The following is a 19,054-nucleotide window of genomic DNA, read 5'->3' as shown; positions in this document are numbered from 1 at the left end:
GACCGGCTTGCCGATTGATGACGAGTTTGTCTCATGGTCGACCGACTATTTGAAAGATGACTTTGATACCAACTTCGAGTCTAATTCCATCTCAAGTTTTATTCAAAACAACATGGATTTTGAAGGGGACCCTGTTTCCAACAATAAAGATGTAGCCTTTCTCCTCCTTTGCCTCAATTCTTTTGGGTTTTGTTCGAAGTTGGTCCAAATTCAGAAAAATAACTACTTACCCTGGCCATTATGCTTCGACTTGGTATCAGCATTTGGATGTCAATCGTTACTTTCTGTCGACTCCAAGTTTTCATGATTGATGGTCAAAGTACGTTTACTCACATTCTGCGTCTATCGACTAGGCTTTTGCTAATTTGGTCTTTCCTACTATTGTGCAGACTGCTATTGTATCAAAGAAAATCAAAGGTAAACACATAACTGAAATCGTGAAGTTTGAGAAATACTATCAAGTTAAATGAAACTTTAGGAAGGTAAAATGGGTCTTTTAACGAGACTTTAGATGTATAGAAGAAAAAAGAAAGAGGCACACTTTAACAGGTGTCTTGACCATTTTTTCAAAGCTTGCGCTAAAGATCCTTTGGCCAAAAAAAAATCTTTTATGTGTCCTTTCAAATTCCTTTCTTTTCTTAATGCCCCTTTTGGCCTTGCAGATGGACTCCCTGATCCTCCTAAAGGGACTTTAGGGGTAATTTAAGAACTTCAAAAAGACGATCTAAGGACATGTGAAATAACTACAACTAATCTCGAATATGGTTGAGACACTCATCATGTGGTGAGTGGTCGGACGAGGATCCTTAGACATCCTCCAGCTACTTCTTACTCTTTTGGATTGATCATTCTTTCAAAATTTCTTATTGTAACTTCTTTTAATGCAGGTGCTCGACCGACTATCATTACTGGAGTTGCTATCGACCCTCCTTCAGTTGAAAAAATCTGGGATTCAGATGAACATACAGCTCCACCAAGAGCCAAATCTAACTGTGGTGGTTGAAGAAGAGGTAAATCAAAGGATGCAACCCTCACTTCAAAGAAACGTGGTTCCATTGATATCTAAATGAATACTGAACCACCAAAGAAGAGTCGGCCCACCTGCCCCACCGTCTCACCACCCAACACGGCCCCTTCATCACGGAGCCTCTGATGGTCCCCCTCGTCCAAACAAGAGGGCATGCCCAAGACGTCGGACGTTACCGAATGGTAAAGATTTGGCACACCCCCTGCCGAGAAGATAAGAACCAGGTTCCCCTGAACTCCCCTCTGTCTCACCATACCTATATCCAAATAGGATTTTTTTACTGTCAGCCCACTATCCAAAAACACAAACATATAGGAAATTACTAACCCATACTAAGACCACAATCGAAATATCCTACCAAAAATCCCTAAAACTACACTAAATGCAATAGCCCAATCAAACATTTTTCCCATTAATAAACACAGAAGCATGCAACAACACAAATAATAGACAAAACAGAAATGCAGGAACAGAATAAATGATCACAATGACAAAGTTATTGACCTGGTTCTCAGAGAGTAACAGAAATAAAGCAACAAAAGCAGGGTGATGTAGCACTACAAGCCCACCAGCAAACACAAATGGAGTACAGCGCCAGAAAAATCTGGATAAAATGTTCGTAAGAAAACGAGAGAGCAAAAGAAGGAGAAGAAGCAATTACAAAGAAAGATAAATAAAAAAAATTCCCACAAAAGTTTCAAAAAAAGGAAACACAAAAGGTGGAGGGCAAAAAAGAAAAAACAACGAAACCACTCTCCTCCTGCTAAGCATCATTATGATGCCTTGGAAAATGCAACGGACGAAACTTCTTTAAAAGGAGCACAACGGTTCAGTGACCTGAACTCGCACGGGCCCCCGATCTGGAGACCTCATCACTCCATTTTCGACGACACAGGAAAACTCCCGGACCTAACAAGTGGACCCCCAGAAACAGTCAAAATGCACAGCCCGGATCCCTGGCCTTGGCCATAGACCCTAGAAGATATTCCTTTGCCCCGAGCCGAACTCATGGACACCTGGTCGCACGGCCAAGCAGACACTTCTAAGCGGCGAGACCAAGCCCACTTGCTCTTTCACTCCGGGGGCTACTGTTTTGGACCCGGTTCCCAGGTCTCCCGTCAAAACAATCATGACCCAGTTACCCGGGCCCAAACCGGCCCACTAACCATAAACCCTTAACCATCATTCGAACTCATACTTTTTCTATCTTAGCCAACAAGATAAGATAAGATAATTACGCCGTTAGACTATATAAAGAGGGTCAAGAACTCCCTCAGGTACGACACTCATTCCTAACCTCACATTTATCTCTCAGATCCATTTTAATTTGAGTGTCAGAGTGTCTTTGCAGGTACCACCCTCACTGCTCCGAAAATCCAATCCCGTCATCGCCTTGACTGGTGAATCACCGACCCACCTCACAACCCGTACCAGTGACTTCGTGTATATTAGGCATCATAGAAGATACTTTCTTTTATTCCCACCCGTGTAAAAGGCAAAGCAAGAAGTTCCATTAGATGAGAAATTCCTGTACTTGAGGCCAGAAAACATGACCAAGCTCTCTGGTATGGTTCCTGTGAAAGAATTATTTGAAAAATCTAAGTAATAGAGATGATCAAAATGGTTATGACCAAGAGTCCCCAGGGCAATTTGATAGACTTCCAGGAACTCGACCATAGAATTATTGGTAATCAATTAATCATGAGTACTAGTCCCATAAATGATCATTGACGTTTGACACCAAAATGAATGACAAAAAGGGACTGATAAATGCCATTGAACGGGAACTAATTAGTGTAGAGCATACAAGACTCGTGAGAACCAGTGCTCCTCAATTACTTATCCGAGTTTGTCTCAGAGAAAGTGGATAGCATTGAGGGCTTGTCATATAATCTGACCACCACAAAAGGCTAAAAGATTTATAAATGGTAAGAAGCGGATCGTGGTTATGACTTGACATCAACGTTTAGATCACTTCGTCATTGAATTTCAGTGAAACTGTTTATGTTGCAGTGTCGATCTCGTTATGTAAAATTCAGGTAGAGTTTCCTGGATCTTGCATGAAGGAAAAGACTTCTTCATACTTTACTTGTTTTAGGACTTCTTACTTTTCTTGTTTTACCAAAGATGTCCACACTCAAGTGGAAAAAGAAGCAAGTTAAATGAATCATATGTGTAATTATACGTCCCATTTTTTTATAAATTAAAAAAAAAGGGAAAAAAAAAAAACTAAATATCCCATAACAAATAGGAATCAGGTGTAAAGTAATCTCATTGACTCATTGTAAGAATTAATTGGTATGCTGCACAACTTGATTTGATAACAAAGAGCTGGACTCGAGTAACTCAAAAGAACTTAGAGGAAAGAAGACCACGAAAGCATTATGTATCTTCAACTAGAAGGGATCAACTACATCATCAAGAAATTATTTATGACAATTATTTATTTAGTTCCTTTTTACAGGGTTTTCACTTCTTATGCAACAACGTACAAGAGAGATCATGTAGAACAGTATACAAGAGCTACTAAACATAGCCACCATTAACCCGAATGACCTGCCCATTAACCCATTCACCAGCATCAGTAGCCAAAAATCCCACCAAAGGAGCTACATCCTTTGGCTCACCAAGCCTACTGAGAGGAGACTCTGCAATATTCGCTTTCACTTGCTCTTCGGTCTTCCCAGCATAGTACATTTCAGTTGCAATTGGCCCAGGTGCAACACAGTTCGCTGTAATCCCGGTTCCCTTCAGCTCTTTTGCCAGAATATGAATCATGGCCTCAACAGCTGCTTTGGATGCTGAGTATGCCCCAAAAGTTGGTCTCAGTGCACCCACCATCGATGAACTTAGCATTATGATTCGACCTCCACCACCACGTTTCAATCGGTTTGCTGCCTCTTTGCAGCACAGGAATGATCCTCTTGCATTTACACTGTTAAAGATCCAATGGGTCTTGTTTAGCACACTTATATGCAATCAGTTATGATGTTTCTGCATGTATATTTGATATTAAATTTGTAAGGCCCTATGATAATATGAATTGAGCATTAAACAATATCTTCCACCGCACATGCTATGCTACTGATGATCTCCATGAATGCCAGGAAAATTTCTTGATCGAACTCAACCAATAAGGTTAGAAAAGTACAAAAGAAAAACAATACTACAATTCTCCTGCCATCTATATTTATTGTCGAGAAATTGGAGGACACATGAACAAACATTTATTAGGAGGAAATTATCAGAGAGAAAATGGAAGTTCAAGCTTAAACTTCCAGATGCAGGCCCAAGAAGGAGCTTTTGAATGTTGTTTTCTATTATTCAATCTTGGAAAAAGAAGAGCAACCAGAAGTTCACTACTTCCTCTTTTCCAGAACAATCCCCAAAAAAATATATTAAAAATCATTTGTTCATATTTATGACATCTAACTCAAATGGTGTATAACTAGTAGTAACTAAGAACAGAGTTAGCTATACCCTACAATGACCTCATTCGCAAACTGGGTATATTGATAAAGAACAATGCCCATTCCAAAAAATAAATAAGAAATAATAATGCAGGTTTATTTGTGCTTTGCATATAGCAAGTAGTGTTACTAGTATGACCAAGACAATATGGGGAGTAAAACCTCAATTTGAAGTTGTAACTTGTAAGAGCTGCTTGTTTTAAAAAAAAAAAATTAGAATAAAATAAAATGTGGTTTATCTATCTTGTAACCACCTCAATTTATCCCTCGAATTAAATTCAGTCAACCAATTTTGTCCTCGCCGTAAGGTTAGTTCAAACTTCAAGGACTGATATGTGATGTCTCATTTGTGATATTTTAGAGAAAACATCAGGGACTAATTGCATCAAGACTAATTAAAACTTTTTGTAATTTGGTGATTACAGAAAATAGGTATTAGATTGATTCACAAAATTCAACTTGAAGGACTAAACTCTAAACCAGCATTTCTTAAAGATACCAGGGAAACAAATGAATGGACCTTGCAATTCCAGTGACTAAATTAACGTTTTACCCCATTGTTGAATCAGTTAAGTTGTGAATAGAAGCTTATTGCAAGAACACCTATACTGGAAAATTATTTCAACTTTCCGAATCCCAACTCATACTATGCAGCTACTTGACTAACTAAACTAAAATTCTGTCAATCAATTGCCAACAATTTATAAAAGGCTTATCAATTGATCCTAACTGTTTAGTTTCACTTTAGGAATAGAAAGCCAGAAACAATAACCAGTTAGAGTACCTGAAAATGCGATCGAAATCCTCCACTGCAATGTTGGCTATGGTCGAGTACTTGCTATCAAGAACACCGGCCGCGTTAACCAGGATGTGAACCGCCGAGCCGAACTCGCGCTCCGCCGAGTCGAACAGCGCCTTCACGTCGTTCGGTTCCGAGACGTCGCCTCGGACGGCGATGGCGCGAGGGAGGACAGCTCCGGCGGCGGCGTGGGAGTTGATCTGTGCAGCGAGTGAGTCAGCTAGGGAGGAGTTGGAGGTGTAGTTGATAAGTACTCTGGCGCCGAGTGAGGCGAGATGGAGAGCGATTTCTCGTCCGATTCCACGGGAGGAGCCGGTGATGATTGCGACTCGGTCTTGAAGTGGAGTAGCCATGGGTTTCTGCAGTGGCCTTGTTTGCCTGAAGCCGTGTTTGTTTTTAATTTCCCCAGCTATTCCCAACCCGCCGCCAGTTAAGAATTAATTCGCACGTTTCTAAAGACTAAAATAGGACACTATTTTATCTAAACACATCCTAAAGGATATTATTTTGGAGAAAATAATATTAAATTAATTTGGTCAAATTAACAGTAAATATTTTTATTCAGTTTGGAAAAATAATTTAATTAAATTTAAAAAAAATATATTAAATAATAAATGACTATATTAAAAGTAGCTTATAAATAAGTTATTTTGTATTTGAATTTTTAATTCTAAAAGTGTTTATTTTATAAAAATGTGATAAAAAATAATAGTACTGTGAGAAAAATCATTTTTTTTAACTTCTCTATAAACTCTTAAATAGCTTCTTAAAAAACTATAATTTGATTTTGAAAATTACACCAGACATTAATCTATTACTTTTCATAAGTCAAAAGCTCAAAAAAATTACTTTTGACACTTCCCAAACGGATCCTTAATACGGTTTTTGGCAATTTTTTCCGAAGACAATGTGACTTTTTTTAATCTTATTATTTTTGAGATAATATGAATTTTAAAAAAATTTTATTAAATAATAATAAAAATTTATTTTGTAAGATTTTTTTATTTATAATTTATGAAAATTTTAAATTTTTATGAATTATTAATAAGTTTATTTTTAAAGAATTTTTTTAGGGATAGTGGTTAAGTTGAAAAAAATTAGGTGTTTACTACGGTACCATAATAAATTCATACGTATCGATACGTTTAAAATATGGACAAGTAATAACAAGCCACGTGGAATTTATTTTTCACATCAGCATTTAATTTATTTTGTTTAAAATATATATTATATCACCACTTTTACTAAAATACCCTTTTAATTAAATAAAAATAAAAAATATTTTTTATTTAATTTTATAAAAAAATTTTAAACATCTTTACTCTATTTGATTAGATAAAAATACTCTTTTAAATCAATCAAATTTTAAAATTCATCTCATCTTAATTTTATATTTTTAAATAATTTAAACAACAAAACAAAAACATATTTAAAAAACAAAAATAAAAAATAAAAAAATATTTGTGAAATCTGAATTTCAGAGACCTCTTCATCTTCTCAAGTTCTTCACTCTTCTTCGTGTCTCTCTCTCCCCCTGGAGATCGGCCTCTCTCACCGTGACGTCACCGTTGCTCTCTGTGTCGTCATCGTCTTGCACATAGTCGGGCGCCTTCGTTGCGCTCTTCGTCGCCGGCGGCAGAAGCAGCAGGTCTTGGGGCTCGTCGTCTTCTTGCTTCGAGTCTCGCCGTCAACCTCCTTCGCGCAATCAGAAGCTGCTTCATGATTTGTTCAGTTCTAACAAAGGTAGGATTTTATTGTTCCAAGTCAGTTGAAACTTAAAACCGTGACGCTGATGTTTTCTTCCCATTTCATTAGAATCATCGAAACCAAAGCTACACAACTTTTGCAGCTGCGTTCAATGCAATGAGAGAAAGCATGGTTAGTTCACTTGGATTTTGCTACAATCTGCACCTCCACTTCCACAAGCCCAATTCAGCGCTGCCTGCAACTCAACGTCGCTGCTTTGCGGATCAGCTATGCACCATTGCTCATATTCAGCAAACACTCTTTTTCTTTTCTTGCCCCGTAGTGGTGAATTTCAAATTCTGTTAGTGATCATATTCTGCTGCATCTGATACATCTTAATTTTAGATCCATTTCTAGCATTTGGAGAGCCATGAAACAAGCATCGAAATTGTGCGCATATGGACTATTAAGAGTTGTTAGTTTCATCTCTTTTACTTAAAAAATTATTATGCACTATATTTTTTATGGACTCTTTTTGAAAATTAGTGTTTCTTAGTCCAAACTGCATTATTTAGTTATATATATTACATTGAAATTTCATGATCTCCAATTTAGTTCTGCTACAAAGTGCTTTGTTTGATGAACTTTGAAGATTTCTCCAGTAAAAAATTGTTAAATGCTAATTATTTGTCATCCCCTTTTTTTTCACTACTAATCTGGTTTAGCTTGAACTTATGATCTTTTGCATCTCATTCATCAAATCCAAAAAGGACACTGAATTGTCAATTAAGTACACAACTTCAGGTTCCAATGCATATTTCACCAAGATTTTCATTTATTCATGTCAAGATTTTAATTTTCAAGTTGCAAACTTATGCAGTCTACTATCTTATACTAAATAAAAATTTTAACAGTTAGAAACGGTGCAATATAATGGGGAAAGATAAAGCATAGCAACACATGCCAAATTTGTTTCTGCTTGTGCTGCTATTCTTTTGCGGTGCACGTACCCACCTAATAATCATCTTACCAAATAAAATGTTATCCAAGTTCTTGAGAAATTCCACATTTTCAATTACTAGTGCTAACTATTTACTCAAATATGTTTCAGCAAGTAAGATAATATCATGCATGCATGTCCTTCCTTGAGATTGTAACTTAATGTCTACTTTGTACAGAATTTTATTAGAGTCAACACTAAACCAGACTTCTTGAATTACCATCTTGAATTACAAAAGAAGATATAAAAACTTAAAAAAATCAGTAGACATATAGTTCAAAACAAAACAAGAACAATAGTGTACACTTCGAAACTGATGAAGAAACAAAAGGCACTTTGACTTCAATCCAGGTTGTTAAGACTATTCTTCTTCATCTTCCATTAGCTACTCCATGTCTTTATAATGTCAATATGCTTGATGTGAGATATCATGGGCCAGCACTCTCCAACTTGCGGCCCGTATTTTTTATATAACTCAGCACAACTTATGATTCGCAAAACTTGGAGACTTGTTAGGCGGTGGATATCACTGGGAAGAGACATTAATTTTGAACAATCAAAGATATAAAGAAATTTTAAAGCACTCAGATTCGACAGCCATTTGGAAAGTACCACCAGCTTGTAGCACCATCCAATCACCAAATTTTGTAACGTGCTTGCATATTGTTGGAGAAAATGAGGCAAGGGATCCATATAAAAAAGAATAATGGTTTTTAACCTCAAGACAACATTCATATCCTCAGATCTAATAAGCCATTCTTTATTGTCAAAACTGCCGATTATCAAAGTTTCTAACTGAGGAAACTGGCACAGACTTTAATTTGCACAGCCGCTAACTTGCACCGGCCGAAACCCTCCACATATAGGGAGGGACGTCTATTTACAACTACTTAGTACCCTGCATTAGTTCTCATTAAATCAAATAGTGCTATCCAAATTCTTCCATAATTTCTCAATGATCATGGTCTATTTACTCAAACATGTTGAAGATATTGGTTAAAAGAAATTTTAAGAAAAAAGCTTGATTTCTCATAGATGTCCCTCCCTGACCCCGAGGTTGTAACTTTACATTTAATTAGTAGCAAATTTCAAAGGTGGCAAGCAGGAGTGTTTGAATTGGAGTTTGATGGAAAAATAACCATACAGGAATAGAAGACACGAATCTAAAAGAGATGTTGCCATAATGTTGTATATCAAACAGACAATCCAAGTGCAGTTCTGATCAAGTGTACATTATGGAAAACAAAAACAACAACTATACAAAATGGAAAACATGAACAAACAAAGTCACTTATAGTTTAATCTCGGCCATCAAGTCTTAGATCTTTCTCCAATTTTTCTTCATCTTCCTTTTATGATGTCTTCTTGATGTTAGGTATCTCCTGCCAATAGTCTACGGCTGGGTTTGGTAAAACTTTTTCAAGAGGTGCTTGTGCTTTTTAAAAGCACAAGCACGTTATTTTGCGTTTGGTAAATTAAAAAATCCAAGTGCTTGTGCTTACGGCTTTTAAAAGTTAGGGGTGCTTTTGAAAGCACCTAGGAGGGAGCTTTTCAAAGCTGGCTTATGCTTATCAAATTTTTTTTATTTTCCCGCACATATTTTCCACTATTATATTGCTATTAAAATCTTCGTATATTTCTAACTTCTCATCCTAACCTTCACAAATTCTAACACAATTTTTATATATTTTTTATTTTTCAACCTAATCTTCACAAATTTCAATACAAATATATCTCTATCACATATTAGGTATGAACTTCTATCTATTTATGTTATTTTTTTTTTTGCGTTAATTTTGTTTTTTTTCAGTAGATCTATTATATTTGTTTTTCTCTGTTCTTTGAAACGGGAAGAGGTTGATCTGGTTTATGAAAACCAATCATAAAATTTTCTTTGCATGAACATTAGTCCAAATTATAATAACAACATGTATATACATATATAAATATAGATATATAATCATAAGAGTAATTTATTTGAGATAAGTGTCCTATTTTTTATGATCTGTAAAGGTGAGCCAATATATATAGGTGGGTAATGATCGTACCCAGTACTAACATTGGATTACATATAAATTTTATTATTAACTAATGATAAATCTATTTATATTAGTACAGAGAATAAATCAAGTAAATATGTTAATTATTAGTCTCTAAAATTTGAGTTAGTATCAAAATAAAGTGTTAATTAATTCAATTAGAACTCCAAAATTTGATTCATGAATCATATTATCAGTTTATTGTTTCTTGTGATTTTTTTTCCAAGTAATGTTAATTAATTATTCTATGATTCTTTTGTTTTTATAATATATCTGGTTCCTGTGTTATTATTGGCCTACTATAATAGAATAATATTGTATGTTTATTAGTCTTATTAATTGATAATAATATTTTATAAAGTTTATTATTATGTAACACATAACAAGTATTTAGATATACGTGACTTAAAATTTTATGATTTACTTTATTTTCAATCTTTCAATTTTTGTATGAACTTATGGAATAATTTTTGTTATCATATGATAAGTTTTGATGGTTACAACAATGAATTTGATCACATCTGAAGAAAAAAATGATGGAAAAGAAATTGCACAATGGAACAAAAATCTAGTAGATATCTTTTGTGCTTTGTGTGTGAAAAGTATTGAAGCTGATAGCAAACCGGACACACATTTTGATACCAAAGGTTGGAAACAATTGATAGCTGAATTCACAAAAGCTACGGGAAAAGAATATAATAGAAAACAATTGAGAAACAAATGGAATAAGTTGAAAGTAGATTGGAAGAATTGGAAACAATTGAAAGGGAACGAGACTGGACTTGGATGGGATTCTGCTAAAAAGACAATTGATGCAAGTGAAGAGTGGTGGGCTAAAAAATTAGCGGTTAGTATTCTTAAGCTTAGTTTGGTAAGCATAGTAGCATACATATATATATATATATATATATATATATATATATATATATATATATATATATATATATATATATATATATATATATATATAAAATTAGTACTATGTATCAATATTTTATGTAGGTTATTCCAAAGGCTAAAAAATTTATAAAAGAAGGGATTCATCCAGATTTTGAGGCAACATTGGATAGGATGTTTCAAAGAACAGCTGCAACAGGAGAAGATGTTTGGACTCTATCTTCCGGAATAGTTCCTTCTTCAATTGAGAAAGATACACAACTTGAAGATAGTGAGGATTCTGATATAGAGCCTGAGTCTAGTATTATAAACATTAAAAGAAAAAGGGAAAATTTCACTAATGCTAATACTTACAAGAAAGCAAAAAAAGTTGGAGGTGCTCAGAAATTATCACACCAAATTGATAGACTTTGTGAGGCTGTGGAACGTAGGAGCTCCAATAAAAATGATACTTTGGGACCTAGTATAACTCAAGCAATAGAAGAACTGGATGCTATACCGGATATAGATCCACTTGGACAAATTTATATGTTTGCAACTCGACTCTTCTTGGATAAAGATAAAAGAGAGTTGTTCGTTGCCTTAAAGCATAAAGAAGTCAAAGTTGCGTGGTTAATGAACGAAAAGAATGTCCAAGAGGAGAAGGAGAACAGTTTATTTACAAAGCTTTTTTAAGATTTTTTTACATTCATTTTATAAACCATGAGTTGTGTCTGCTATTTACATTCATTTGCTTGGATTTGTTTATTTTATTTGATCTTTTTTATTGCAAATAAAAATTACAAGACTTTCATTTCTTGATATATTATTCTATTTTTTTAATCCTTGTGTTCTTTCTTTTAATATAGTTATTATACAGTGCATTGGAATATGGAAATTGATTATGATGAAGAGGAAGAGGAAGAATTTGATCGAGTTTTAACTTCCACAATATGTTTGGTCTTCCAATATTATAATAAGTATATCTATAAAAGACCATGTATGACTTCTACACAAACAGGAAACAAATGGCTTAAAGAGATATTAGAAGGGAATAATAGTCGTTATTGCAGCATGTTTAGGATGGAAAAAGATGTTTTCAAAAGACTATGCTATGATTTGGAAACAAACTATGGTTTATGTGCCTCAAGGAGAATAAGTGCTGCAGAAATGCTAGCAATGTTCCTATTTGTACTAGGAGGTGGAAACTCAAATAAGTCAACTAAGGAGCGGTTTCAACATTTCGGTGAAACAATAAGTCGAAAATTTGAAGAAGTGCTACAAGCTGTGTGCAAAATGGCCATAGACATTATACAACCAAAGGATCGTGATTTTAAAAAAGTGCCTACAAAATTAAGGAATGATGATAGATATTGGCCTCACTTTAAGGTAATTTATATATTATTTATTTTAAAAAATATTATAAATAATTACAAAAAAATTATTATCTTTCATTGCATGTGTTCGTATTAAATTTGTTTTATAGTATTTGTAAAATTGATATTCTAATCATGTTAATCATAGGATGCAATTGGTGCTATAGATGGAACTCATGTGCCAGTGATTGTGTCTACTGAAGACTAAATTCGATTTATTGGTAGAAAAGGAATTCCAACCCAAAATGTTATGGCTGCATGTAATTTTGATATGGAATTTAATTTTGCTTTGGCCGGTTGGGAAGGGACAGCTCATGACACAAGAGTATTTTTACATGCAATTGGTACATCTGAGTTGAACTTTCCAAAACCTCCACCAGGTAATACTTGATTATCTTTAAGATTAAATTATATACTCCATATATAGATTTAATTTCTTATCATGTTTTCTTTCATTTAATAATATACAGGTAAATACTATTTAGTAGATGCAGGCTATCCAAAAAAGAAAGGTTATCTAGGACCATACAAAGGAGCAACATATCATTTGCCAGAATTTCGTCGTGTTAATGGACCTTCTGGATACTACGAAATATATAACTATGCTCATTCTTCACTTAGAAGCGTGATAGAACGTACATTGGAAGTTTGGAAAAAGAGATGGAAAATTTTACAAGATATGCCTAGTTTTAGCTATAAAAAATAAATTCAAATTGTTATTGCAACAATGGCTCTGCATAACTACATTAGACGTTATTCTACAAGTGATCGTAAGTTTAAAAAATATGATCAGATGGATGTTGAGCTTGAAGAAGAAGATGGATATGGCGATGAAGGTGAAGCTGAAAATGGAGTTGAAAAAGTTGGAGATGAGTTTCTTGAAACTATGGAGATGGTTCGAAATAATATAGCATCAAGTTTGATTGGTGGAAAAAATTAGGTTATAGTGATTTAGGTAATTTAGTATTTTTAGTAATGATGTTTAGGATAAAATAAATTTTTATGATACTTATATAAAATTTTAAAGTTAAAAAATAAAAGAATTTATTTATTATATTTATGTTTATTATGAATTTTTTATTTTAACATTGTTTTATTTTAAAATATTATATAAATTTTTAAAAAATTTGAAAAAAGAAATTATTTTTTGTTATAAACATGTTTATTATAATTTTTTTAACTTTTAAAAGCTGTTTTACTAAACACAATTGTGGTGCTTGTACTTATTAAAAGTCATTTTTAATTTGATTTTACCAAACGCAAGTGCTGCAGCTTTTAAAAAGTAAAAGCTTTACCAAACCCAACCTACATCTTCTGTAATCTAGGATAATCACTGATTTGAAATGATTTAATTGCTGGGCGATGAAGGTTACTGGGGAGAGACTTCAAATTAGGACAATTTGTTATTTGAAGAGATTTCAATGAACTTGGAGTTGACAGCCATTCAGGAAGTGACTCCATCCTGATGCACTCTTTAATAGCCAAAGTTTCTAATGTGCTTGCCGATCCTTGAAAACAACTAGGCAAGGTCTCCACCAGCTGTGGCAAAGAATGAAGATAAAGGACTTTTAATCTCAGGTACTTCCTCAGAGAATTCCAAATCACCACACTTGTTGATTACCAACGTCTCCAATTGAGGAAAATGGTTAATATCAAGTGGTATAGACTTCAACCTCTCACAACTATCAACCTCCAAAGTTCAAAGATTAGGCAACTTTCTCCCTACAAACAATGACTCCAACTTGTCACACTTTTTAATACATTAATATTCAAGAGAGCTCAGGTTTGCAATGTTACTCTCAGGCAAAACAAATTGCTTTGTGGTTATCCCCAGATGTTGGAGATTGATCAAATTTCTCAATTCTTGTGGGCTTGTGGCAATACTTCAAGCTTTGTGCACCCATCAAGAAGCAAAGATCGCAAATTTAGTAGTTTGCAAATTGAAGCAGGCAGCCTCTGAATTTTGGTATTGTTTCTGAGAGAGAGAAATCTTAAATGTGTGAAAGACGCCATTTTGAACAAACCCCACAAATCGAAAATCGATTTTTTTAGCTGCTGAGCTCAAATGACAGTGTGATCTAGCGAAGTGGGTGAGCGAGAATATAAGGATTCTTTGTGGCGATGAGGTCGAAGAAGGTGATGAGCGGATAATTTATACGCTTTTTGACATTGTTTTTAGTAGGATCTAGTTACTTTTAGGGATGTTTTCATTAGTTTTTATGTTAAATTCACATTTCTAGACTTTACTATGAGTTTGTGTGTTTTTCTGTGATTTCAGATATTTTCTGGCTGAAATTGAGGGACTTGAGCAGAAATCAGATTCAGAGGTTGAAGAAGGACTGCTGATGCTGTTGGATTCTGACCTCCCTGCACTCAAAATAGATTTTCTGGAGCTACCGAACTCGAAATGACGCGCTTCTAATTGCGTTGGAAAGTAGACATCCAGGGCTTTCCAGAAATGTATAATAGTCTATACTTTGGCCAAGTTTAGACGATGCAAACTGGCGTTCAACGCCAGCTCTCTGCCCAATTCTGGCGTCCAGCGCCAGAAAAGGATCCAAAACCAGAGTTGAACGCCCAAACTGGCACAAATACTGGTGTTCAACTCCAAGAAGGACCTCTACACGTGCAACACTCAAGTTCAGCCCAAGCACACACCAAGTGGGCCCCGGAAGTGGATTTATGCATCAATTACTTACTTCTGTAAACCCTAGTAGCTAGATTATTATAAATAGGACCTTTTACTATTGTATTAGGTATCTTTGATCAGTTGTATGCTATCTTAGATCACGTTTGAGAGCTGGCCTCTCGGCCATGCCTGGACTTTCACTTATGTAATTTTAACGGTAGAGTTTCTACACTCCATAGATTAAGGTGTGGAGCTCTGCTGTTCCTCAAAGATTAATGCAAAGTACTACTGTTTTCTATTCAATTCATCTTATTTCGTTTCTAAGATATTCATTCGCACTTCAACTTGAATGTGATGAACGTGACAATCATCATCATTCCCTATGAACGCGTGCCTGACAACCACTTCCGTTCTACCTTCGACTGAATGAGTATCTCTTAGATCTCCTAACCAGAATCTTCGTGGCGTAAGCTAGAATGATGGCGGCATTCAAGAGAATTCGGAAGGTCTAAACCTTGTCTGTGGTATTCCGAGTAGGATTCAATGATTGGATGACTGTGACGAGCTCCAAACTCGCGATTGCGGGGCGTTAGTGACAGATGCAAAAGGATAGTAAATCCTATTCCAGCATGATCGAGAACCGACAGATGAATAGCCGTGCCGTGACAGGGTGCGTTGACCATTTTCACTGAGAGGATAAGATGAAGCCATTGACAAGGGTGATGCCTCCAGACGATTAGTTGTGCCGTGACAGGGTATTGGATCATTTTCTCGAGAGATGATCGAAAGTAGCCATTGACAGTGGTGATGTATCACATAAAGCCAGCCATGGAAAGGAGTAAGACTGACTGGATGAAGATACCAGGAAAGCAGAGGTTCAGAGGAACGAAAAGCATCTCCATTCGCTTATCTGAAATTCTCACCAATGAATTACATAAGTACCTCTATCCCTATTTTATTATATTATTTTCGAAAACACCATTATCAATTTATATCTGCCTAACTGAGATTTGCAAGGTGACCATTGTTGCTTCATACCAACAATCTCCGTGGGATTCGACCCTTACTCACGTAAGGTATTACTTGGACGACCCAGTGCACTTGCTGGTCAGTTACACGGAGTTGTGAACCGTGGTTTTGGCATCATGTTTTTGGCGCCATTTTCAGGAAAAGAAAGAGCAATGAACTTTACATAATTAAAGTGTAATCACGATTCCGCGTACCAAGTTTTTGGCGCCGTTGCCGGGGATTGTTCGAGTTTGGACAACTGACGGTTTATCTTGTTGCTCAGATTAGGTAATTTTCTTTTTATTTTATTTTCAAAAATTTTTCAAAAATCTTTCAAAATTTTCTCCTTTGTTTTCGAAAAAAAAAAGTTTTCAAAAATATAATAAAAAAAATGTTTTCAAAAATAAATTATTCTATGGCTTCAGAATTTTTAAGAATGAATTCTAGTGTTTCATGAAGCATGTTGAAGCCTGGCTGGCTGTAAAGCCATGTCTCAATTCTTATACTCAAGAGAAGAGCTTCTTTATCTTTCTTAGCCAATTGACTGTTGAATGTAAGGAATGTCAGGCGTGTCATGTTTGAGTTACATACTAAAGCTTGGCTGGCTATTAAGCCATGCCTGACCCTTTGATTGGAGCTTTAGAGCATAAGATTCCTGGAATTCATATTAAAAATTTTGAATCCTTATTTTTCTTTCTTTCTAAATAATTTTCGAAAAATATAAAATAAAAATCTAAAAAAATTAGAAAATCATAAAAATCAAAAAAAAAAATATTTTGTGTTTCTTGTTTGAGTCTTGAGTCATATCATAAGTTTGGTGTCACTTGCATATGCATCTTGCATTTTTCGAAAATATCATGCATTCATAGTGTTCTTCATGATCTTCAAGTTGTTCTTGGTAAGTCTTCTTGTTTGATCTTGATGTTTTCATGTTTTGTGTCTTTTCTTGTTTTACATGTGCATTTTTCGTTTCTTAGAGTCTAAACATGAAATATTTCTAAGTTTGGTGTCTTACATGTTTTCTTTGCATCAAAAATTTTTCAAAAGTATGTTCTTGATGTTCATCTTGACATTCAAAGTGTTCTTGGTGTTCATCTTGACATTCATATCATTCATGCATGCATTCATTGTTTTGATTCAAAATTTTCATGCATTGAGTCTTTTTGTTGTTTTTCTCTCTCATCATAAAAATTCAAAAATAAAAAAAAATATCTTTCCCTTTTTCTCTCATCAAATTCGAAAATTTGGATTGACTTTTTCAAAAATTTTTAAAATCAAATTGTTTCTCATGAGTCAAATCAAATTTTCAATTTGAAAATCTTATCTTTTTCAAAATCTTTTTCAAAAATCAAATCTTTTTCAAAATTCTTAGTTATTTTTGAAAATTCCAAAAATCTTTTTCAAAAATCTTTTTCTTATTTTTATACCAAATTTTCGAAAATAACAATAACAATTAATGTTTTGATTCAAAAATTTGAAGTTTGTTACTTGCTTGTTAGGAAAGATTCAAACTTTAAGTTCTAGAATCATATCTTGTGATTTCTTATGAATCAAGTCATTAATTGTGATTTTAAAAATCAAATCTTTTTCAAAACTAATTTCTATCATATCTTTTCAAAAATATCTTCTTATCTTTTTCAAAAATTTGATTTCAAAATATCTTCTCTAACTTCCTAACTTCTTATCTTTTCAAAATTGATTTTCAAATTTGTTTCAACTAACTAACTAACTTTTTGTTTGTTTCTTAACTTTTTCAAAACTACCTAACTAACTCTCTCTCTCTCTCATTTTCGAAAATATCTTCTCCCTTTTTCAAAATTTCTTTTTAATTTATTAATTATTTTAATTTTTAAATCTTAATTTTCGAAAATTACTAACATTTTTCAAAAACTATTTTCAAAAATCACTAACTCTTTTTCAAAAATTATTTTCAAAAAATTCCTTCTCTCTCATCTTATTCTATTCATCTACTAACATCTCATCTCACATCTCAACCCTCCTCACAGTTGTGTTTCTTCCATTATATTACATTCTTTGTCTCCCCCTCTTCTTCTACTCACACAGGGATCCCTATACTGTGGTATAAAGGATCTCTATTATTATTATTATTATTATGTGCCCTCTTCTTTGTCATATGAGCAGGAGCAAGGATAAGAACATTCTTGTGGAAGCAGATCCAAAACTTGAAAGGACTCTGAAAAGGAAACTAAGAGAAGCTAAAATACAACAATCCAGAGATAACCTTTCAAAAATTTTCGAACAGGAAGAGGAGATGGCAGCCAAAAATAATAATAATGTAAGGAAGATGCTTGGTGACTTTACTGCACCTAATTCCAATTTACATGGAAGAAGCATCTCCATTCCTGCCATTGGAGCAAACAACTTTGAGCTGAAACCTCAATTAGTTTCTCTGATGCAGCAGAACTGCAAGTTTCATGGACTTTCATCTGAAGATCCTTTTCAGTTCTTAACTGAATTCTTACAGATATGTGATACTGTTAAGACTAATGGAGTAGATCCTGAAGTCTACAGGCTCATGCTTTTCCCTTTTGCTGTAAGAGACAGAGCTAGATTATGGTTGGATTCTCAACCCAAAGACAGCCTGAACTCTTGGGATAAGCTGGTCACGGCTTTCTTAGCCAAGTACTTTCCTCCTCAAAAGCTGAGCAAGCTTAGAGCTGATGTTCAAACCTTCAGACAGAAAGAAGGTGAATCCCTCTATGAAGCTTGGGAAAGATACAAATAGTTGACCAAAAAGTGTCCTTCTGACATGCTTTCAGAATGGACCATCCTAGATATATTCTATGATGGTTTATCTGAGTTATCAAAGATGTCATTGGACACTTCTGCAGGTGGATCCATTCACCTAAAGAAAATGCCTGCAGAAGCTCAAGAACTCATTGACATGGTTGCTAATAACCAGTTCATGTACACTTCTGAAAGGAATCCTGTGAACAATGGGACGCCTATGAAGAAGGGAGTTCCTGAAGTTGATACTCTGAATGCCATATTGGCTCAGAATAAAATATTGACTCAGCAAGTCAATATGATCTCTCAGAGTCTGCATGGAATGCAAGCTGCATCCAACAGTACTCAAGAGGCATCTTCTGAAGAAGAAGCTTATGATCCTGAAAACCCTGCAAT

General features: G+C 34.6%; 1 protein-coding gene, 1 long non-coding RNA gene and 1 other non-coding gene across 3 annotated transcripts; 1 reads left to right on the top strand and 2 right to left on the bottom strand.

Moving 5' to 3' along the window:
* Positions 1–3,442: 3,442 nt before the first annotated feature.
* Positions 3,443–5,769, bottom strand: LOC112754889 (NADPH-dependent aldehyde reductase-like protein, chloroplastic). The gene is made up of 2 exons (XM_025802691.2): positions 5,282–5,769; positions 3,443–3,962 (listed from the first exon to the last, which is right to left on the bottom strand). The coding sequence occupies exons 1-2, from the start codon at positions 5,647–5,649 to the stop codon at positions 3,554–3,556; spliced, it is 777 nt and encodes a 258-aa protein (XP_025658476.1). The 5' UTR covers positions 5,650–5,769; the 3' UTR covers positions 3,443–3,553.
* Positions 5,770–6,795: 1,026 nt separating this feature from the next.
* On the top strand, positions 6,796–7,587 carry LOC140179848 (uncharacterized). Its single transcript, XR_011873675.1, has 2 exons — positions 6,796–7,039; positions 7,112–7,587. It is a non-coding gene; the product is annotated as an uncharacterized lncRNA (long non-coding RNA).
* A 10,991-nt stretch (positions 7,588–18,578) lies between these two features.
* Positions 18,579–18,686, bottom strand: LOC112760659 (small nucleolar RNA R71). Its single transcript, XR_003181089.1, has one exon. It is a non-coding gene; the product is annotated as a small nucleolar RNA R71 (small nucleolar RNA).
* Between the last annotated feature and the right edge of the window lie 368 nt (positions 18,687–19,054).

The sequence above is a fragment of the Arachis hypogaea genome, chromosome 16 (genome assembly GCF_003086295.3).
Source record: "Arachis hypogaea cultivar Tifrunner chromosome 16, arahy.Tifrunner.gnm2.J5K5, whole genome shotgun sequence".
In the NCBI taxonomy this organism is placed as follows: Eukaryota; Viridiplantae; Streptophyta; class Magnoliopsida; order Fabales; family Fabaceae; genus Arachis; species Arachis hypogaea.
The sequence above is the reverse complement of the archived record's forward strand: the minus strand, read 5'-3'. Positions and strand labels throughout refer to the sequence as shown.

Excerpts from the sequence above, each read along its gene's own strand:
- LOC112754889 (XM_025802691.2), bottom strand. The coding sequence starts at position 5,649 with ATGGCTACTCCACTTCAAGACCGAGTCGCAATCATCACCGGCTCCTCC. Across the intron at positions 3,963-5,281 it reads GATTTCGATCGCATTTTCAG|TGTAAATGCAAGAGGATCAT; the intron begins GTACTCTAACTG and ends GATCTTTAACAG.